At 38.2% G+C, this 23,914-nt stretch overlaps 1 protein-coding gene across 3 annotated transcripts in view; it reads right to left on the bottom strand.

The window, feature by feature from the left end:
• The window catches only part of riox2 (ribosomal oxygenase 2), a 59,984-nt gene that overhangs the window by 24,618 nt on the left and 11,452 nt on the right, over positions 1-23,914 (bottom strand). For all 3 annotated transcript variants that reach the window (XM_043700804.2, XM_043700805.2, XM_043700806.2), the window contains exons 2-7: positions 22,323-22,762; positions 22,100-22,219; positions 20,764-20,892; positions 18,794-18,897; positions 16,383-16,485; positions 11,166-11,334 (exon numbers count right to left, since the gene is read on the bottom strand). In XM_043700804.2, the coding sequence (XP_043556739.1) occupies positions 11,166-11,334; positions 16,383-16,485; positions 18,794-18,897; positions 20,764-20,892; positions 22,100-22,219; positions 22,323-22,760 (1,063 nt within the window). In that variant the 5' untranslated portion in view covers positions 22,761-22,762. The remainder of the gene's footprint in view (positions 1-11,165; positions 11,335-16,382; positions 16,486-18,793; positions 18,898-20,763; positions 20,893-22,099; positions 22,220-22,322; positions 22,763-23,914) is intronic.

The following is a 23,914-nucleotide window of genomic DNA, read 5'->3' as shown; positions in this document are numbered from 1 at the left end:
AGTTTCATGGTTCTTCCCTCTACTTCCTCCAAAGCCATTCCAGAATTTCACACAACATTCAAGATGTATTCTGCCAGAACACTATAGAAGTGATATTGACTGTTCTTCTTGTTTATATTCTGCTGTTTTAAACATGTGATCTTACATTCGATTGACTTTTTTTGGTTGTTTGGCTTTGTTTTGTTTATGGTTGTTGTTTGGCTTTATTATGACATGTTAGCACTAGGTCTTTTTCAAATTCATCCTTAATCAATTCAACAATAATTTTCTATTTATCCTTGCTATGTGCGGTACTTATCAGTATTAAATTTCATCTGCCACTGTTTTTCTCAAGCAGGTAACCAGCATGCTCAATTGAAAGTTTATGAATTGCCTCATCTGACTGAGCTCCCTCTACTAGTTTAAAAAAAACGCACCATAGCATACAATTAAATGCACTTAATGTGTATAGTTCTATAACTAACAGTAATCACTATTCACAGTGATCATCATTCACTGTAAACATTGTCAGTCCTTCTCCTTCACCAAAGTTTGAAGTAATAGACTGAATTTAGCACATAGCCTATTGCATTTGAGCTTCTAGAAATTCAAATTGTAAGCAGTGCTTTGACTTCAACAGTGATTGCTGGAAATTTTATAAAAATAAAGCAGACTAGAAACACCTTAGTTCTTCACTGAGAAGATGACTAAATGTTACAATGTACCATACTAGCCCCATTCAAGCTGTTTATTATTGGATCTATTTGCTTTCTTCATACTGACTTCCAATAATTTATTTAATTGATTGAACTGTCCTAATCTGCTCCCTTTTCCATATAAACATTTTCCTCAGTCCTGAAGTTGGTGTTTCTAATCTTATCACACACTATTTAATCAAACAACCCACTTATTCAACCATTGCAAAAATGCTCAATGTCCTGATCTTCTTCCTTAAAAGGCTGTTGTTGCTCTTTCAGTTCTTCTGCATTCATCACAGTCCCTCTTTGCCTGCTGCCGTTGCACACGGCACAGCAAAACAGTAAACTCTGCTTGGGCTATACCACAAAGCCAGACTGATCAAAGTGTTGAAACGTTATCTTGAAACTTCTATTGTCTGCTCCATGATGGCCCTGGTGGAAGAATGAGCAGCATTTTATCTATGCTCAGCCTCAGTCAGGGGATTGCATTATGGAGTCATGAGCCAGGCTGCAGAGGGTAGTTCTGGGCTGGTAGGACTATGATGACTTTACCTTTACTGTGTACATGCTTCATTAATGAAATTGCCCTGTGAAGAGCCTCACACCACCCACAAGTACAGCCACATACTTAGACAGAAAATAACCACTTTTTCACCTACTTCAGATTGGTCCCAGCAATTTCCACTTTTGAGATTTGGCTTAACAGTTTGTGCTTTGCCTGATAATCTAGAAGCTGCCACAAAACCTTCACATTCTTTTCTTCCTTGTACTCCATGTCAATCCCGCTGGTTCTAAATTTCCACATATTCTCACACAATTTGTCCATTTACATTTTCATCTCCCAACATTACTCTGAGCCCTCGCCCTATAGCTTAGCCATCCAACCATAATGCTGCACTGGCCCCTAATAAAGCCAGGGTAGTGGTGACTGTTAAATGATAAACCCCTCCCACAATAACCAATGTCCTCCTTCACAGGATTTTCATTTGAATCAATCCTCTAGTTCACTATCATTATTTTTGCCTTCCTTCTGAATTTTTTTAAAATGTTATTTTCGAAAATTCTCTTTCACAGACACATCTCATTCCTTAGTGACTGCCTCAAGCTCAGACTTATCCCAAACTGAAGTTTCATCCTTCTTGTTTTGAATCCAATTAGGATCACAGGTATCACCATGATGTACAATGAGCTTGTACATGCACATGTTCAAACTCGCGCTCCATCAGCATTGCCTCACGCTATCTCCAAGCTGCCCTGCACCTCAGCTCTATTTCACTCTTCAGCTTTTTTGACATTTTAACAAAATACTTTTTCCTTCTTTCAGGTATTAAGGAACATAGGTTGCAACAACTGAGGTACCTCCTTCCATCTGACTCCATTCCTTCTTCTAACCTCACCTCGTCAAGTATTTACCATACTTTCTGACCGTCTACTAAACAGTCTGTACTCAGTAGATAACTTAGTTTCATCCCTAAACGCCCCCATCTCAATGAATTTTAGGCATGAAATGATGTCGATTTCTACTTCCGTTACCTTTGCTTCTGTGCCCATGTTTTTGGATTAGAGTCATCTAAAGATCCCACAGATCCTTTCACCTGCCTCCAACACACTGACTCTGGTGTCTTACTTACATTTGACTTGTTCATCAAGAACTGTGAACCTGACATCAGTCACCTTAATTTCTCTGCTCCCCTCACTCGTTTTAACCTATTTCCCTCTGAACTGACTACAGTTTGGGTTCCTAGATCTAACCCTGACTTTGTAATCGCCACCTGGACAATAACCTCACCAATAAGCATCAAGCTGCTCTCATCTTCACCTGGTCTATCTGACTCCTCCCTTCCCTCCTTTACATCTCTTATTTCCATTTCTGGGAATAGACTGGTCACCAATATCTATTACTGACTCCCACAACTACCTTGATTATACATCCTCACATCCTGCTTCTTCTAAGATTCCAATCCATTCTCCAAACTTTTCTATCTCTGTCACATCTGTTCTGATAATGACACCTTCTACAGGGAGCCTCAGACATGTCCATCTTTGTCCTCAACCAATGATTCCCCACTACCTTAGCTGACAGGTCCTCAATCATGTCTGACCACTTCCCTGAAGTTCTGCCTGCATCCCTTTCCTCACACAACAACAGTCCTCCTTGCCCTCACTTTCCACCCCAATCAGCCTCCACATCCAAAGGATCATCAGCCAGTATTTCTGCTACCTCCAGCAGATACCACCACCAGACAGATATTCCCCTCCTCCCCTGTCAACTCCTCCTTCACTCCAAACATTTCCTCACACTCCCATGGCACCTTCACATGCAGTTGCAGAAAGTGTAATACCTACCTGTTTCCCTCCTGCCTCCTCGATATCCAACGCCATGTGAAGCAGCAATTTACCTGTACTTCATTCAACTTAGTCTACTGAATTTGCTGCTCACAAAATGGTCTCCTCGACACCAAGGAGATAAAACACATAGTGGGTGACCAATCTGCAGAACAACTCCACTCTGTCCATAAAAATGACCCCAAGCTTCCAGGTGGCTGCCACTTCAACACATAAGGTTCCCATGGTAATACTTCTGTCTCAGCTCAATGGAAGTGGAGGAACAATATCTCATTTCATCTTGGTACTTTACAACCCTCAGGACTGAACACTTAATTTAACAATTTCAGGCATGAACACCTTCCTCCACATTTGTTACTCAACCCGAGCACTCAAGTCCTGTTCTATATAAGTGGCTCCAAGCATAGCCTACACATTTCAACTATTCACAGTCCCTTTATTCCCCAATCAACATTTATCTCACTCCCAGCTTATCATCAACAGTCCCTCTGTCTGCTTCTCCTTTTTTTTTTCATTTTTATTGATTTTTCTCCAAAAAATGACAGCAGAACAAGGTACAATCACAAGCAATAAACAACTGTAAGCAAATCCCCAATCACCTTCGCCACAGCATATATCTCACCCAAAGTACAAAAAAACACAAACCACCCTAATAAATATATACATATACAAAGTACAAAACTCATAATAAATTAAACCAGCAGTAAGATAAATGCATTAGCAAAAGAAAAAAATTGCTACAACAGAAGATAACTCAGTCTGGAACAGTTAAAAAGTCAACATATGAAAGAAGAGGATTCCCAATTTTTGTAAATTTGTTAGAGGAGCCAGATAAGATCAATCTATTCTCATTTAAGTATAGCACATCTCTAACCCAGTGTGTATGAATAGTCAGAATTAGGGATTTCCATTTTAACAGTACCAATCCTTTGGCCAATAGGATAGTGAATGCTCACATGTCTTTTTTAGAGGAAGAAAGAATAAGCAAAGAGGATGACACCCCAAACAAAGCATTAGGAGTAAGATTTTCGCCAAATACCTTAGATAAGGTGTCAATGATATCAGTCCAATATCTACCTAAAGAAGGGCAATGCCAGAAAACGTGCAAATAATTTGCTGAGGTTTGTTGACACCGATCACAGGACAGTGACACTTCCTCAAATATTTTTTGCAAGTTGAGCTTTGGTGAAGTGGGCGTGGTGTAGAATCTTGCATTGAATAAAACCTTTTTTGCACAGATAGAAGATCTATGCATCCTTTGCAAAATCTCATCCCACACATCACCCAGAATTACCTTTTCCAGATCTCCCTCCCAGATAGCTTTAATAGAATCAACAGAGTCTGAGCATACTTTATGAATGTTTGAATAAATAGCTGAAATAGCCCCCTTTAATGAAGAAAGCGGTTATAGAAAGATGTTAAAATTAGAATCATTCGGAAGGGTGGGGAAAACCTGAAATGAACTACGAACAAAACTGCGAACTTAGGGGTAACTAAAAAAGTGTTTCTCAATTTCCCTCTATTAGGGAGTCTATAATACAATCCCAATAAGGTTATCATCCCTTTCTTATTTCTGGTCCACCCAAATAACTTCCCTGGATGTATTTCCGGGAATATCCTCCCTCAGCACAGCTGTAATGCTATCCCTTATCAAAAATGCTACCCACCCCGCCCCCCCACCTCCTCTCTTGCCTCCCCTTCTATCCTTCCTATAGCATTTGTCTCCTGGAACATTAAGATGCCAATCCTGCCCATCCCTGAGCCATGTATCATATACAGGACATTGGTTAGGCCACTGTTGGAATATTGCATGCAATTCTGGTCTCCTTCCTATCAGAAAGATGTTGTGAAACTTGAAAGGGTTCAGAAAAGATTTACAAGGATGTTGCCAGGGTTGGAGGATTTGAACAATAGAGAGAGGCTGAACAGGCTAGGGCTGTTTTCCCCGGAGTGTCGGAGGCTGAGGGGTGACCTTATAGAGGTTTACAAAATTATGAGGGGCATGGATAGGGTAAATAGGCAAAGTCTTTTCCCTGGGGTCAGGGAGTCCAGAACTAGAGGGCATAGGTTTAGGGTGAGAGGGGAAAGATATAAAAGAGACCTACGGGGCAACGTTTTCACACAGGGGGTGGTACGTGTATGGAATGAGCTGCCAGAGGAAGTGGTGGAGACTGGTACAATTACAGCATTTAAGAGGCATTTGGATGGGTATATGAATAGGAAGGGTTTGGAGGGATATGGGCTGGGTGCTGGTAGGTGGGATCAGACTGGGTTGGGATATCTGGTTGGCATGGACAGGTTGGACCGAAGGGTCTGTTTCCATGCTGTACATCTCTATGACTCTAAGTGGCTTTTAGGAAGTGAAAACTTATTAACCAATTGTTGAAAAGATGTAAAACGCCATCAACATATAAATCTTTCACACTATTTATTCCTAACTTAGCCCAACCAGAAAAGGCACTGTCCACTAAAGATGGGGGAAAAATATGATTTGCCACCAACGGCGCCTGAGTAGAAAATGACTGAAAGCCAAAGTGTCTAAATGGAAACGGAATTTTAAGATAGGATAAAACAATCACATTGTTTGTGCAAACAGAGGTTGAAGAAAGGAGAAGTGAATGCAATAAAGCCTTCAATGTTACCGGGTGGGTGGAATTTGCTTCAATAGTCAACCAAATTCAGAGAGCATCAAAGTTCTCATATTGGAGCCAACTGTTCAAAATTTCGAATGTTTGCTGCCCAATAATAAAAGAAAACATTTGGCAGCACCATTCCACCTAGTATCGTAGGCCTCTCTAACAATTGATTTCGTAACCTAGGAGTTTTTGTATTCCAAATAAATTCAAGAATTAGACTATCTACTTTATGGAAAAAGGAAAGAGGGAGAAAAATTGGTATGCATTGAAATAAATAAGAAAATAGTAGAAAAATATTCATTTTAATGGAATTAATTCTAGTAGCAACAGACAAATTAAGGAGAGACTAAAAGAGAAAATGCTGGAAAATCTCAGCAGGTCTGGTACCATCTGTAAGGAGAGAAAAGAGCTGACGTTTCGAGTCTAACTGACCCTTTGACCTTTATTTAAGGAGAGACTATCCTTCGGAGTCTTGTTTAATTTGTACCAGTAAGGTACAAAATTTTTCCTGTGCAAATTGCCCAGTGCATCTGCCATGTGTACACCAAGATAAACAAAACCAGAGTTGGCAATCTTAAATGGTAAATTATCTAGTGGGTATTCCCTGGCAGGCTTATTGATAGCAAATATCTCACTTTTGCTAAAATTCAATTTATACCCAGAACTCTTACTGAAAAATTCTAAAACTGAAAGTGCAATGGGAATGGACAGAGATAAGTTTGAGACAAATAGCAAAAAGTCATCTGCATAGAGGGCAATCTTCAACTCCACACCATTTCTAGTTCTGCCACAGAAATCAGGATGAGTCCATAGAGCAATAGAAAGGGGTTCAATTACAATGGCTAACAGCAGTGGACTCAAAGGACAACCATGTCTAGAGGAACGATAAATGTAGAAACAATCAGAATTCATGTTATTGGTCCTAACAGAGGCCTGTGGTGATGCTAGAGTAGTTTGATCCAAGAAATAAGTTTTGCCCCAAAGCCAAATTTCTCCAAAATGAAAAAAAGATAATTCCATTTCACTCTATCAAAGAGTTTTTCAGCATCTAAAGATATCAAAGCCTCAGGGAGAGTGGATGGGGAAGATATGTAAACAACATTAAATACCTGCCAAAGATTTTAAAAAAGGATTGCCTGTTGCAAACAAATCCAGTTTGACCCAAGGATATGAGAGATAGAAGGATGGTTTCCAAACGTCGGACCAATAGCTTTGACAATAATTTAAAGTCAATATTTAGCAGACTAATAGGACAATATGAACCATACAGTAAGGGATATTTGCCTTTCTTTAAAAGCAGCCTTTTCCAAAATGTTTTATAAAATTCAGCCAGAAAACCAGAGTCCAGGACTTTTACCACTTTGCAGTGATCTAGCCGCAGCCTCAAGTTCTATTGCTGTGATTGGTTGCTCCAATTCCTTTTGCCACATTTTGATCAATAGTAGGAACTTTAATCTTATCAAAAAAGGTATCAAAATCTGCTGTACCAGAAGAACACGCAGATGAATACAGTGAAATGTAAAATTCGTTAAAAGTTTTGTCGATTTCTAATGAGTATGATATGACACCTGAATTAGCCTTAATTGGTGGGATTAATTGAGATGAGGATATTGATGTGTCATCAATTTAATAGTTCTCTTTCCTTGTTCATAAAATTTAGATCTGGAGCGAAGTAAAAGCTTGGTGGTGTATTGTGACATTACAACATCATACTCTGCCTGTAGGCATATGCGTTCTTGATATACTTCTGAAGACTTAGAAATTGCGGAAAGAGAGTCTAACTGAGACAGCCATTGCCAATTTCTCGTTCCTAAGTCCATTCTTATGTGCTGCATAAGAAATTATTTCACCCCTGATGAACGCCTACATGGTTTCCCACAGCAAGGAAGTTGTAATGTCTGGAATTTTGTTAAATTTTTTAAAAAGTCTATCCACTGAAAGACAAAATTAACAAAATCTTCCTCTAAGCGTGTATTGAGACGCCAAGGTGGGCATGTATTAAGAAACTTCTGAAAGTTTCAGAGACATTCATAGAGACAGATGCATAGTCTAATAAAAAATTGAGTCATATTTGCAACCAGACATGGATGCGAGCAGTCCATCATCCACCAAGAAAAAATCAATACGTGTAAAACTGTGACGGACATGCAAAAAAAAAAGTTCCTTTTTGGAGGAATTAAAGAACCGCTACGGGTCAACAACATTAAACTCCACCATAGTATCTTAATTATATTAGCAGATTTGGAACTGGGCATTTGGAACAGAGGAAGAACGGTCTAAGTGAGGATTCAATCAAAGTTAAAATTGCCTCCCAAGATTAACTGGTGTGAAGATAAATCCGGTAATGTTGAAAGGAACCGTCCGGAAAAGGCCTCATCGTCCCAATTGGGAGCATAAACATTAGCCAAGCTTACATCAATGCCCAGTAATAATAATAAATCTGCAAAAAGAATCATAGGTAGTTTCAGCTTTGACAAAAGGAATACATTTATGTAAAAGAATACCAACTCTATTAGATCTGCTAGAAAAGGAGGAAAAATACATTTGTCCAATCCAACCTCATTTCAACTTAGGACTATCTATATTTTTCAAGTGGGTTTCTTGTAAATAAATTATATGATTAGATTAGATTCCCTACAGTGTGGAAACAGGCCCTTCGGCCCAACAAGTCCACACCGACCCTCCAAAAAGCAACCCACCCCCCTACATTTACTGCTGACTAATCCATCTAACACTAAGGGCAATTTAACACGGCCAATTTACCTAACCTGCACATCTTTGGACTGTGGGAGGAATCTGGAGCACCCATAGGAAACCCACGCAGACATGGGGAGAATGTGCAAACTCCACACATATGGGCATTAAGATGGCGTCAATAATGTAAAACCTTACTGTGTTTAATTGGGCTGTTCAGGCCTTTACAATTCAGACTGAAGCATTAAGCTGTGTCATATTGTAATAATCACACATAAAATACCAACTGTGAAATAATAAATAAACAAATGTAAACCTTGTACTTTACAACCTTTAGGATTGAACACTGAATTTAACAATTTCAGGGTGTGAACACCTTCCTCCACATTCATTACCCAACCCCAAACACCCAAGTTCTGTCCTATATAAGTGGCTAGGAGAAAGTGAGGACTCCAGATAGTGGAGATCAGAGTCGAGAGTGTGGTGAGGGAGAAGCACAGCAGGTTAGCCAGCATCCAAGGAGGTCCTGATCCTCGGGTGCTGCCTAACCTGCTGTGCTTTTCCAGCACCACACTGTTGACTATATAAGTGACTCCCAGCATAGCCAATACATTTCAACTATTCACACTCCTTTTATGACCCATTCAACATTTATTTCACTCCCAGCTTATCATCAACAGTCCCTTTGTCTGCCTCTCCTTTTCTCCTCTCAACTCTCTCTGGGTACCATCGCCATCTACTCCACGCATTCCTTTCCCTCCCAACACCAGCCCTTCTCCCCCAACCCCACCCCTTTCATCAGATAACTACCACCATTTGCTAGCTGATTTCAGTCATTCGATTCGAAACAGATACTGTTAGACCTACTGAGTGATTCCAGCATTTTCAATTTTTGCCTTCAAGGTACTATTCGGCTCCACCCCATTTTTGTTGAATTGCCTCCCTTCACATTATTGTCCCCTCAACATCACAGCATGCTGCCTCCAAACTCAACAAGTTATTTTCCTAACTTCTTTACGACAGTAGTAGCCCTGATAACCCCTCTTAACTTTTAGTGAGCAGACCCCCAGGACTGACATTGGCCCACCTCCTGACAGATTTAGAATGACAATGTTGACTAATAAATGACCTGATATTTGGGCAGATCCCAACTGGCTTACCGCTAATCCTTGAATTGATTGCACTGGGCCTGCGATTACCATGACCCTCACCTAGAATGCAGTGATATGGCACACTCAAACAGCCAAATGACTATGTCCAAGTCCCTAGACTGAGACAGCACACTACCCTTCTCTGACTGGTGACACTCCCTGACTGATTACAGTCCCCCTTGACTTCACCAAAGACTACTCCTCTGAGACTTTCAGACATGGCTATTTGGCTGAAGCATATGCAGTATGTATGCCATATAACCTGCTGGGTCAAAAAGGGCAGCGCTAGAAAAGCACAGCCATTCAGACAGCATCCAAGGAATGATGAAGAGTTTATGCTCAAAACGTCGATTCTCCTGCTCCTCGGATGCTGCCTGACCAGCCAAGCTTTTCCTGCGCTGCACTTTTTGACTCTGATCTCCAGCATCTGCAGTTCTCACTTTCTCCTAGTTGAATATAACCTGCTGGCACATGCTATAGATGTGACAATGTCACAATGCCATACACCAACAATACGATAACCTGTTTGACTGACCAATCATGACAATAACAAAATGTCTGCCTTTATGTCTGCACTAAATGACAAGACAAGACAGAAGTGCTGTAAGCCTGCATGTTGGAATGAGGCAGCAAAGCGCAAAAAGGCAGAGATGCTGTGACCATCCAAGCCGAAATGAGACAGCACTAAAATGCACCGTCCTCTTTGGATAAGGGACACAGAAAATCAATGCACATGGAGCATATCCGAGATGTTGGAGACTGCAGATGAAGACTTTGAAGAGGAAGCATTGAAGAGAATAGCCTACTGCATAAAAGTGAGGTGATATAAAGTCCTAATGAGATGCAAATCCAAGAAAATTGGCATCTTGCTGCTGACTAGCCAGAACATCATCACATCTTTCAAACCTTAGGAGTAAAATTAAATTTATTTTTTCTCGACATCGGGACCACATTTTTCCAATCTTGCCATATTTCTGCAATTGACTCCGTTATCCATGTCACTCAGGAAACAGGGAAAAATTCAGCCCAAGGTGTTCAGATCATTCTTACGTCAATGATCCATGAATGTCACAAAATGCCCAACCATAGTGTTTTATTAACCTTTTCTCATTTACTAATGTAAAATTAAATAGGCATACCTAGATCCTCAATTAGTCACATGACCTATTAGTCACAACACTTAACAAATTTTGATTATCTCTGGATCAATTGATTTAACAATAATAGAGAATACTTTGAAATGCAGTTTCACAAAAATAAGGGAAAAATTTGTGATTCGTGCTGTATTTGTTTACAGGTTTAGTACAGGAATGCAGCTGCACGTTTGTACATTTACAGATATGGTTTGGTAAGAATATTCCTTCAATTCGAACACTATAATGTCTAATGCAAAAAGCTGTACATATTTTCACATTAAAAAGCTGTACATATCTCACATCAAAATGTATGTCATTTTTAAGAAAACAGAATAGTGCAATAGGCATGACACACATTTGTTTCAATATTCAAAGTTCTGAAGTGTATTCAAAGTGCATGCAATTCAAGGAGGTGAAGAGCTATTTTAAAGTTTTTTTTTAGTTTTCACAAGTATTCACAAAGTGTTTAAATAAATTCATCCAGTTTTAGGAGAAATTGCCTCAGATATGGGAGTTGCACCTCACCTTGTGTCAAACAATCTGAAGTGTTGCCCATATATGGAGGTAATCTGTTTAAAATAAAATCTTTTCTCATTTCAGATGATCTAGTTTCTTTTCCATTCTCTAGCTGATCTGCCAACCCTCGCAGAAATCCACTCAGTTTCCTTGTTGAATCAGCTGATGAACTCATCTGCTACAAAATACAAAATGAAAGAGTAAGCAAAAAATATTTATTGTTTCTTTCAGATTCTGAGGACATTTTAAAGCACTTCACCAAATTGATTACTTTAAAATAAAATACACTTATTTTTATAGGAAAGATCAGCATAACATAATTATATGAGATAATGGAGTTGATTTCTCACTAGCAAAAAAGTGCTCGAAAAACTAATGAGGCTAAAGACCCTGGACCTGATGGGATATTAAAAGAATTGGTTACAGATATATAGTGGATGCATGAGCAGCAATCTTATAAGAATCCAGAGGATTTGAAAACTACCAATGCTATACCTTTATCTAAAAAGGCAAGGAGACAAAAACAGGTAACTAAAAGCCAGTTACTACATTTGCTATTGGGAAAATGTAAGAACCTATTGTAAAGGATGCAATACTTCAACAGGTAAAAATACATAATATGATCAAAGTCAGCATGGCTTCAAGAAAGGGAAATCATACCTGACAAATTATTAGAATTATATGAGCAAGTATCAAGCAGGGTAAAGGGGAAGCTGTGGATGCAGTCAATATTCTCTGTTCAGAGATGTTATGATGCAACCTCACAGCAGATGGGACTTGAACTTAAGCTTTTTGGCTCACAAGATCAGGACACAACCACTGTGCCATAAGAACCCTAACAGTAGATGTAATATATTTGATTTTCAGATGGCATTTGATAAGGTACTACACATTAGGTTACTTAATAAGACAACAGCTGATTGGTGTTGCTGTTGGAGGTGGTATATTAGCAAGAATAGAGGGTTTGCCAACTAATGAGTCAGAGGGTGGGATAAGGGAGAGCATTTTCAAGATGGCAATCTGTAACTAGTGGAGTGCCACAGGGACCTACTCTTATTTACAATCTATATTAATAACATGAACGAGCAAAGTGTATGTACCATAGTCAAGTTTGTGGATGACACAGAAACAGATGGTGTGACAATGCTGCTCCTTTAACAAGATTATTCTGTCCTTGGCTTATTTTCCCCCTGAGAGGGGTTGTAAAGGTAGAGGTTCCAAAATATCTGAACTGGCTACTTTAAAAATGGCTAACAGATGCTCCACAAGTAGAAAAGGCTTTCAGGTGTTTTTTTTAAAAGCACTTGTACAATGAAAGTGGCCAGTTCTCCCAGTTCAGGGATTTTTCTAGCATTGGGTTAGATTTTAGCTAGTGATCCAAGGAAACAGCTCTATGCTGACACACTCTCTCTCTCTCTCTCTCTCTCTCTGACAAATCTCTCCTGTAAGAACCTGTGTTTGAATTTACCTTTTTGCCAAGGTGTGTGTTTATGGGATGTTGCACGAAATCTTTGTTTAGTTGTGTTTTCACATCGGTTGGACTTTCAAATAGTTATGTTATTCTAAACTCTATTTTCTTTTGTTTGTGTGTAGATAAATTCTGTTTTGTTTAAAACTGAGTGGTTTGACCAGCTGCGCACGCCTGGAATATTCACTTTACATCTGCTTAAAACAACTACAAAAGTTAGATTCTGGGCTACCTTCTTAAAATGTTTTGAGGGGGTCTGGCCTGGTCCATAACAGTGGGAAGACAAGTTGTGAGCATGCCACAAAGCCTTAGAGGAATATAGACATGTTAAGCAAAATCGATAAAATTTGGCAGATGAATAGAAAATGTAAAAATGTGAGATTACACACTTTGGCAGGAAGATTGGAGGAGCTCAATGTTATTTAAATGGAGAAAGTGTGCAAAAAGCTACAGAACAGAGGGATTTGGGATCGATCTTCTACATTAATCTCGAAACAAGAGGCCCCTCTTGAGGGGTCACAGATCTTCATAGTCAATGTATTGACTAATAAAGGAAAGCATGCCAACATCTTCCTTCACTATCCTATCTACCTGCGACTCCACTTCCATGGAACTATGAACCTGCACTCCAAGGTCTTTTTGTTCAGCAACACTCCCCAGGACCTTCCCATTAAGTGTATAAGTCCTGCTCTGATTTGCCTTACCAAAATGCAGCTCCTCACATTTTATCTAAATTAAACTCCATCTGCCATTCCTCAGCCTACTGGCCCATCTGATCAAGATCCCCGTTGTACTCGGAGGTCTCCGAAATTAAAACATTTTGGCAATATTATTTCTCCTGCCAGTTTTTCCTCCTCTGATTGTTTACTTTTCTTAAAGTTTTTCAATTCTGCAGTATCTGAATGCTGCTTTACTCTCTTTGTCTTAAAAACTTTTAAATACAACACTGTTTTATTTCCCTCATCTTAAAGGCTTTAACTGTGTAGTATAACAATGCTGCTCTCCTGCAGAGCTTACTGGAAGGCCCTTTCATGCTTCTATGGCCAACATAGTTTTTTTCACCATCTACAGTTAAAATGAATATCTTCCACTTTTTATAAGCAAGCAAAATAGACAATTTCCCTCCTTTGACAGTCTATAAACGAAATTCTATCCTTTTCCCTGACTTTATCAAATAAATCCTGCTGCCTCCAGCCTTAAAGCTGAATCCAATTTTCTTAAGAGCTTTCCCCAAACAATTTATGTTGCCCACTATGCTTCGCATAATGCTGATTTGGAGGTGCCGGTGTTGAATTGGGGTGTACAAAGTTAAAAATCACACAACATCAGGTTAGAGTTCAACAGGTTTATCTGGAAGTAGCAGTTTTTGGAGCACTTCTCCTTCATCAGATGGTTGTTGAGTATAAGATCGTAAGGCACAGAATTTATAGCAAACGTTTACAGTGTGATGCAACTAAAATTACAAATTGAAAAAGACCTGGATTGTTTGTTACGCCTCTCGTCTTTTAGAATGATCATGTTGGTTTCAGTTCTTTCATATGTAAACCCTAGGACCCTTTCTTAAAGTTACATTCTCAAGTGAACTTTAACCACGGGTGCCATGTCAGCTCAGATAATGCACTGAAGTTGTGAAGTGTCCTGTGTGAGGCTGTCTGTGTCCTAATGTTCAAACTGATTCTACTTCTAACAAAAGGATTTACAGAATTTTACATAGCAGCGTGGTGTTGTGTGATTTTTAACACCAGTAATGCTCACTGTCTTACAATTTTAGTCAACATTTCAGTTTGCTTCAACAGTTCTCCAGTTCCTGCAACTTCTTCACAGCATAACTGCACCTCCATTTATGGATTTCCTACTTTCATTGCAGCCTCCAAAGTCTACTTACTTTCTTATGTCAGAATTTGTCTGCTAAAGCTGCTAATTTGGCTCCTTTTTACTTTAAATCTGGCTTTATGAAATTCTCAGAGCTAAAATCTTGGTCTAAATTACTTATACAGCCTTTGATTTTACTTACTGTAGCTGTGCCTCATAGTGTCAGTCACTATGATAGCAATACTTGCTCTGAGCTGTAAGCTTTCTCTTCTAGCCATTTTTGCTTGTCACTGCCCAGTTTTTAATAAAAAGTCTTCCAGTTGTCCACCATGGATTTTAGCTTTCTTCACGGAGCCTCCGATATCCATTCACTCTCTGGTGCTGCATTTCAAATCAGGACCATTACTAAAGTTCACTGGTAGCCAATGCAATCTTCAACTGCTGGGAGTGACTAGTGTGCTAGTTCGAAGTAGCTTCTAGCTTACACTTGCTTCTGCACTTCTCCTCCCAGATTGAAAGGCTTTTTCCCTTGCCTGTAGATTCTGCCTTATAGAATTTTGCCAGAGGTTGCAGCAGACTAGCTGCCCTAGTCACTTTGAAAGTTGTATCCAGAAATTCTTCTGGGTTTATTGGAATCCATGCAGCTAAGCTGAATTCCACTTCGCACTGCTGCTGACCATGTCATACAAACATGCGATGTTAACCACTCCCAACATGTGATTGGGTAGACAATTGCCAGCTTTCTCCTTTTCTGAATGGGTTTACAGGGCACACTTGATGTAAAGAGGTCGAGAAAAACCACTAGGTATTCAAATGAGAAGGAGAGTCTTCTCTGAAGCAAGACGCAGTTTATTACATGATAGCAATCAGATACTGTTACATTAATAAGAGAAATATTATTACTAATACTATTTCCAGACCTGGGAAATAGCTCTGTCTCTTCAAGATCTTAAGATGCTCTGCTTCCCCCCACCCAAATCTCCATAACAACATCAGAATCTTGTGTAAAGCTTAATGCAGTCCTCAGGTTTAGCTTTTTAAAAATATTACCTTACCACAGCAGAAGAGACTATTATTATTCATTCTTATTACCCATTATTTTCCCTATCGGTGGCTTTGAATTCCATGTCAATACTTACAATGAAAATGTTATGAGCACCTATTAGCAAAATTTTGGCATTATTTTGCACAAATGCAATCTAGAAAATACAAGGCCATTACAGAGATAATTTAATTAATTATTCAAAAACATCAAAAAGGCATCAATTAAAAACAAACTTAAAACAATCCATTAATCTCTGGGTTAATATCTTTCATTTTCAGAAATAAGTTTTTTTACTATATAAGTGGTTAAACTAGAATGGATAAATCAGTATAAAGTGAGAAGGCACATTCTACTTGACATTCTATCGGTATTTGATCATTAAAAGAAATGTAGTTCATTCCATTCTATCAAAATACCTTTCTATAATGGTATGCTTTAGTTAAAGGATGAAACCTGATCAGATACTTTGCTTTGGGGAATTGTCTGTTTTGCAACTCATCAAAATGGATGTTAAGCCTCCACCAATTGCAGATGACCATAATGACATCGACAATGTGTGGTCTCATCAAATTGGCTTGCTATTGCTTCATGTGAGCGCCTGGGGCTTGCAGCTTGCCAGCAGAATTTCAGAGGACTTATAAAGTTAAACTTTGACTCAGGCTTCAGGCCAGTATGGCTAACATGCAGAAAGATTGTTTCAGCAGCTTAGGTGCAAGATGAATTTCGCCCCTGCTGTCTTTTCTAGACTCAAATTATGCCTTCTATGTCAGAGAGGCAGAACACTACTGCTCCAGTAATCCATCCACAAGAAAAGACAGAGAGAGTAAATATATATTTTCAGGAGTCTAACAGAGACAGAAACAAAATCAATGGATGGAAACGAGAAAAAAAAAATCCTTACCATAAGATATTGCTTAGGCAGGCCTCTGGATAGTTCAATATCTTCTTTCATTGTATCATATACAAGCCAAGGAATTACATCAAGCAGATAATCTCCCCATGTACTACAACAAAAAAAATTTATTTAAAACAATAAATGCAGTACTTTAGCCAGAAATATTAAGTGGTAGGTCAATCACAGCCTCCTCTTGAGTTTCACAGCATCACAGATGCCAGATTTAGCCAATTCATTTCACTCCATGCGGTATCCAGAATAGGTTGAAAGCAGGAATACTGCAAAATTAACAGCGCCAGACAACAGTATGAAAGATTTGTCCTCAAGAACTCACCGTACCAATAAGAGATTCTAGTTTAGTTAGAACACTGGCATCTACCCAGCAATCTGGAAAGTTACCCAGCTATGTCCTGACCACAAAATGGAGGAAATCCAGCCCAGTTAATTACTACTCAATCATCAAAGCGATAGAAGGATGTCATCGACAGCACTATCAAGCAACATTTGCTCAATAATAAAATACTAATTAATGCTCAATTAAAGTTCCAATTGGGCCACTAAACTCCTGACCTCGTCGTAGCCTTTATCCAAATTGGACAACAGAGCTGAACTCTGGAGGTGAAGGGAGGGTGGCATTAAGCAACATTTGACAGAGTATGGAAATGACGGGAAAACTCACTGCTGGTCATTGTCATTTTTAGCATAAAAGAAGATGTGTGTGGGTGTTGCAAGTAATCATCTGAGTCCCAGAACTTTGCTGATGCTTGGACTAAGATGCTTGGTCCAAGCATCTTAGCTGCTTTATCAATTATCTTTCCTTTACTATAATATCAGAAGTAGGAATGTTCACTGATTGCACAATATTCAGTACCACTTGTATCTCCGTGAACACTGAAACAGCTTGGGTCTATATCCAGACTTCTGCTGCTAAGTTGCAAATAACAATCACTAAAGTAGTGCCAGAAAATGACTCTCTCTAACAAAAGAGAATCTAATCAGTTCCTCTGTTTATTCAATGGCAGCACCATCGTTAACTACATCCTAATTATTACCAGGCCCAGAAATTGAGCTGAACCAGCCATACAAATACTTTAGCTATAACTAGTGAGAGGCTAGGAATTTTGCATTAAGTAGCACATCTTCCCTTCCCAAACGACTACTCACCACCCTCCAGCATCAAGTCAGGTGTCTAATGAAATACTAGCCGATTGCCTGGATGTGTGGACCTCCAATAACATTCAAGAAGTTAAACACAATCCAGGATAAAAGCAGCCCACCTCACTGGCATCCCAACTGCTAATTTCAACATTCATTCTCCGCACCATTGATACAATGGTAGCAATGTGTACTATCCACAAGATGCACTGCAACCACCTAAAAGGTAAATTAAAGGCTTCTTTGACAACACCTTCCAAACTTGTGATTTGTACTATCTAGAAGGACAAAGGCAGGAGATGCATTGGAACACCACCACATACAAACTCCCTTCCAAGCCACACACTTTCCTAACTTGGACTATAGCTCTATTCCTTTACCATTGCTGGTTAAAAGCCCAGAATTGTCTTCCTTACAGCATTATGGGTACACGTTTACCAAAAGGACTGCAGTTGTTCAAGAAGGCAGCTCATCAGCACCTGCTCAAGGCAATTGGGAATGGGCAATAAATGATGGCCTAACCAATAATGCTAACATCACATGAGCAAATAAAATAAAAATGCAAGTATCACTGTCTATCACATTAATCATTTCCAATATCGACAACTTCACCTATAGAAATAGAGGAAAATACTCCCAAATACCTTTTAACAGGATTGAAATGAGTTTGTATTATTTCTATCGTATTCTTTTGGCTCTGTTAAGAGCTCCTTAAATTATTCTGAATTTGTTTTGTTCGTTGTCATTTTGTTTTTTTCAACCGTGGCTCTTAAACTTCTACACAAACACAGTCCTGCCTCCATCTTAAAAAAAAATGTTACTGTAGTTTACTGTTCTTATTTTGCCTTTGACCATTTATTTGGGTTGAATACAAGACTAGTGCAAGACATTTACTGACTACTTTGATCGCAGTTTTTGATTAGAAAAATAGATGAAGCCTATTGCACCCAGAGGTCTGATTACAAACATAACTAACAAAAATGGCTATTATGTCATATGCAAAATGTAGGTAGATAGTAGCAATACAGTCACATCAACTGCAGCTTTATTCCATTTCCCATGTATCAATTTCATTCATTTATAGAGTAAGAATTAAAATTAAAAATGAACGCACGCTTTAGCTTGCATTTTGGTGAGCGCTTAGTTGCAAAGTTTAAAGTGTTAGAAAGTAAATGTTTAGAGAAATAACTAATTGCAACTACAAGTTACTAATTTTCAGTGTAAAATTCCTACAAAATATAAGCCAGAATAAATGCTCTTACTTGTTTTGATAGGTGCTTATTGTAATGTGGGTAGAATGTGAGCCTCCTGTTGGAGTATCTGCTTGGTGTATTGTTCCTCTGGGAAAATATAACAAATCACCCGGCTAGAAAAAAAAAGGAAACAAGCAGAGATTTCCAGTATTAGTTTATCACATTTTGTTATGTTGTGAAGGCCAATGGATATCAATGACAAATATATTTTTTGTTTGTGCAGTGTTTACTTTTAAAACATTGTATTTATTTTCTATAATTTCACACTGCCTATTTATTGCATTAATACGACAGTAATAATAATCATTCGGATTTTACATTATACTTAAATGTAGCAAACTGTCCCAAGGTTAGATTGGACCATCAAAAGAAAATAAACAAGGAAATATCACCATATGCATAAGTTGATAACCTAATAAATATTGAGACCAGTTATTTAATCTTATCTAACAATGCTTTCTGCTGTAATTTAAAATTCACTCAGTTAATAAAACTCAAATTCATAATATTCTAAATGCAGAAAAGCAAATATCTTATTTATTCAAGATATTCAAAGTGAAATCCTGCAGTTTGATTCTATGAATATTAAGTGACAAAGCTTTTAATGCCATACTCTGATTTTATCTGCCCAAATCTCGTTTTATGTCCAACAGACAGACAACAGTGAACACTGCTTTATATTAAGCAAAAAGCATTCCAAAGCAGTTCCACTAACTTAAATGTGAGCTGGATCACAGCGTCCTGATATGAAAGATCTCCAAGCCATAAATCATTTGCAATTGGATACAATGGATGGAGAAAGTACTGACCATAGTTTCAAATATTGGCCTACTGAGAGCTATTCTCTCGAGAAGCTAAAGTTGCAAAACAATTAATTACAATTAGTAACTAATGATTTAGGCAGTTAATTATCCTAATATTCTGTTAAGTTCAAAAATCCTTCAGTGGCTAATAGCTAAATGTGTAAATAAACAGTGTTTATGTTACTGGACTAGCTATCCAGACGTCACAAATACTTATAACATCATGGCATGCTGTGAAACTTAACTCAAAATATCTGGCAGCACCAGAAATTTACCAGTATGTACTGGTTCTTGTAAAACTCAGTAGATTTACACAATTTTCAGGAAAAGCAGCCTATTCCTTCTCCAACTGACTTACAAGTGATTTTTAAAAATGAGTTATTTCGTGAGACAAGGGCACCACTGACAACACCAACATTTGTTTCCTATCCTTAGATTTCTTTGAACCATGTGGCTTATAATGCCATTTCAAAGGCAACCACATTATTCTGAAGTCACATAAAGACACATCAGGCAAGGATGACAGATTTCATTCCATATCATATATTAATCAATAGATGGGTTTTATAACATGCAGTGATACTTTCATGGTCACCATGAGTAACTAACTTTTAACTCCTAATTTTTTTTATTTTATTAACTGAATTTAAATCCCACTTGATGTGGAACAATTTGAATTTGTGTCCCTCCAGCCTGAACCTCTGTATTATGTAAGCATTACTTATTTACCCACTTAGCTCTTGTAAAACCACAGAAATACGATAAATAACTAGCCCAATTGTTATTTAATAATTATAATTTATTCATGTATTTGGGATGTGATCAAACCTTACACCAAACTGAGCCTGTATTTAACCTTATAATCAGAACAGCTAAATAAATAAAAATGATTCTGAACTGACACTGCAGTTGTTGTTTAATGCTTCTGAATGTTACTATGCAGAAAACCAATTTATGACCGCTACAGTATTCTTTACAAAAGTGCACATAAATAAGGCTAATTATTTAATACGTAACTTCATTGACCATTCCTATGCCCGAAAGTAACAGAAAGTTCCAGAAACATATATAGTACATAAAGTGCTCCATAGTAAATGTCACAGAAATGAAACAACTTAGTAAAAGGCAAACAGAAAAACTGGCAAACCTAATTGAGTAGCACCAATAATTTGGTACCTTTAATGTAAATTCATGGGTTGGACTTCCAATCCGGTCTTCAGGTTCTGTGCTGTATTCCCGAGCTAAAGGTTTTGTGGGTTTGTAGAGTCGCCAGTGTTTTTCTCCCTCCAACTGCAGAATAAACACCTAACAACGCAAAAAAAACTATCTGATGAAATTAATCTTGTATGACCTCTAACATTATTTTGAATACCTTGCTGAAATATAAGTAACCCTTGGAAAGAAATATAAATCTCTCTCTTACTTCTCTTTTCCAGGCTCATAACAGAGAAACAGTTGCGGTAGTACATGTATAAATGTTTTAATATAGAAGAGAGAAACATAGTACAGTACATATGTACACTTTGCTCACCTTTTAGTGATAATATGTTAATACAGGAATATAGGTTGTACGAACTAACATTCCCTAAAAATTAAGATCTACCAACAAAATGTGTAGCTGCTTTATCCAGCCTATTCATAATTTTCAAAACCTTATCAGGTTTTCAAAATCCGCTCTCAGCCTTCTTTGTTCTAAGGAGAACAGTCCCAATTTCTTCAATCTATCCTCATAATTGATGTTTCTCATTCCTCGAACCATTCTCGTAAATGGCTTCTGCACTGTCGCCAGTGCATTCACATTTTTCCAGTGATGGGTGCCCACAATTATACACAATATTCCAGCTGAGGTCTAACAACTATCTTGTACCAGTTCAACATTACTTCCCTGCTCTTGGAAGCTGTGCTCCCATTATTAAAGTTGAGAACACCATATGCTTTAACTATTCTCTTCACCTGTCTTGCTACCTTCAATGATTTGTGCACATATACACTCAGGTCCCTCAGTTCCCACACCCCCTTTAGAGCTGTGTCACCCAATTTGTTAATACAGCCCTGCCTACACTTTACAGAGCTAAATTCATTTACTACAGAAATAAGAAAATTAGAGAACATGAGAATCCTAACTTTTGCGATATAAAGAATCAGAGATTTTACAGCATGGAAAAAGGCCCTTCAGGGCATCATGTCTACACTGGTCATCAAACATCCATCTTTTCTAATCCCATTTTCCAGCCCAAAGCCTTGTATGCTTTGGTGTTTCAAGTGCGCTCGTCTAAATAGTTCTTCAGAGTTTTGTGAGTTCCCGCCTTATCAGCCTTTTGGGCAGTGAGTTCATGACACTCACAACACTCTGGTTAAAATTTTATTTCATCAAATTCCTTCTAATTCTTACCTTAAAAGTGCAATATAAGCCTGTACAATTAAAGCAAACACTTCTTAAACAAAGTGTACAACACTTGTTATCCAATCAAAAATTTGAAATGATAGCAGCAAGATAAGTTTAGATTCATACCTCAACATCATCATAATGGGGTGGCAGACCTTGAGAACCCTCTGGTGTGATGTAAACATTAGATCCAACTAATGATCCAAAGAAACATTCCAATTTTTCCTGGATCTTCCACAATTCATCCTTGAAAAAATAATAACATGTATGCTTTGCACTGAAAAGACATCCAAAAACATAAATATACTATAAACCATAACTGAAAACAGATATCACTCGAAATCAATACCTTGAATCTCTGTGGCTGGTGAAATTGTATTGTAGCTTTCTTCTGTTCAAAGTCTTTCTTTAACTGCGTATAATTAACTTTTCCATCTTTATTTAAAACCTTCTTTTTCCCACTTATACATCGACAAAAGTTAACATCTCTTCCGTAAAATACATCATTTCTGCAGATTTCCTTTAAATCATCAAACTTAAATAATGACTGATAGTAAGTAGCTACTGAAGGGTTATTCTTCTGAACTAGAAGGGGTTTCTGTTCCCAATATTCACCGAAGAACTCTTTACTTCCAATAGGAGAGATCAGACTCTCAAACAAGGTGGCTGGGCTTTTGAAGTCAAAAACTGGGCCAGAAACATCTGGATCTAACTTGACTCTTTTGCAGGTGTCAGCGTCCTCTCTCTCAGATTCAGATTCTGGTCTTCTGCCAACATTCTTCGGCATTTCTTTGAGAAAAAGAAAAAAGAAGTCTCATAACTTGACACTAAATATGACCATGTTGTGAAAGTCTGACTGATTACCCCACTGCTCTCAGCTCTAATTGGGTATCAAACAATTTAAATAGAAATAACAAAAGCAAAACAATTCTGGAAATACTCTTCAGATTAAACTGTAATCTATGGAGAAACCAAGTAAGTTATGTTTTGAGTGCAGGATCTCCTGCTTAGTTGCAATTAAGAGGCAGGGACAGACATTAATATTAAGGTCCTCACCAAGGCCCTGTATAACTGAAGTGAGATATCCCTACTTTTTAAGTCAAATCTTCTTGCAATTAAGGCCAAAATATCATTTGCTTTCCCAAATGCTTGTAGCATCTGCCTGTCTCCCTTCATTGACTGATGTGCAAGGACACCCCAGAGCCCTCTGTACATCCAATTTCCCAATACAGGTACATCACTACTTAAATAGCTATGTTTTACTGTATCCGCCCTTTGTTTGCCCATTCACTCAACTTGCCTAAATCACCTTGAAGCCTCATTTCATCTTCCTCGCAACTCTGCCCAGTTTTGTATCATCAGCAAACACAGAAGTCTTCCATTTGGTTCCCTCCTCCAGGTCTTTTATATTTAATGTGAATCGCTGAGGCACTGATCATTACAGCACTCTACTAGTCACTACCTGCCGCTTGGAAAAAGACATTTATTCATACGGTTTCCTGTCTGTTGACCAATTCTAAATCCATGCCAATACATTACTTCTTTGCTTTAACTTTGCCCATTAAACTCGTAAAAGGGACCTGATCAAAAGCCTTTTGAAAATCCAAATACACCATCATTTGACACTAAATATGACCATGTTGTGAAAGTCTGACTGATTACCCCATTGCTCTCAGCTCTAATTGGGTATCAAACAATTTAAATAGAAATAACATAATTTTGTAGTTTTGGCTGAATGCGTCTGAAGCTGACTTCAAGGAGGATATTAGTACTTGTTTGATTATCCTCCTATTGTATCCAGAAGATGCTGCTGTCAGAATTTCTACACTGCTGAGAGATGCTCTATACACCCTAATTGCACCAGGTAGTACAAACTACTGTGCTTCGGTTCAGAATAGTCACAGAACTGTCTAACACTGAAGGAGGCCATCACATCAATCT

The sequence above is a fragment of the Chiloscyllium plagiosum genome, unplaced genomic scaffold (assembly GCF_037043375.1).
Source record: "Chiloscyllium plagiosum isolate Xiang-an unplaced genomic scaffold, Cpla_swu_hap1 HiC_scaffold_12, whole genome shotgun sequence".
Taxonomy (NCBI): domain Eukaryota; kingdom Metazoa; phylum Chordata; class Chondrichthyes; order Orectolobiformes; family Hemiscylliidae; genus Chiloscyllium; species Chiloscyllium plagiosum.
The sequence above is the reverse complement of the archived record's forward strand: the minus strand, read 5'-3'. Positions and strand labels throughout refer to the sequence as shown.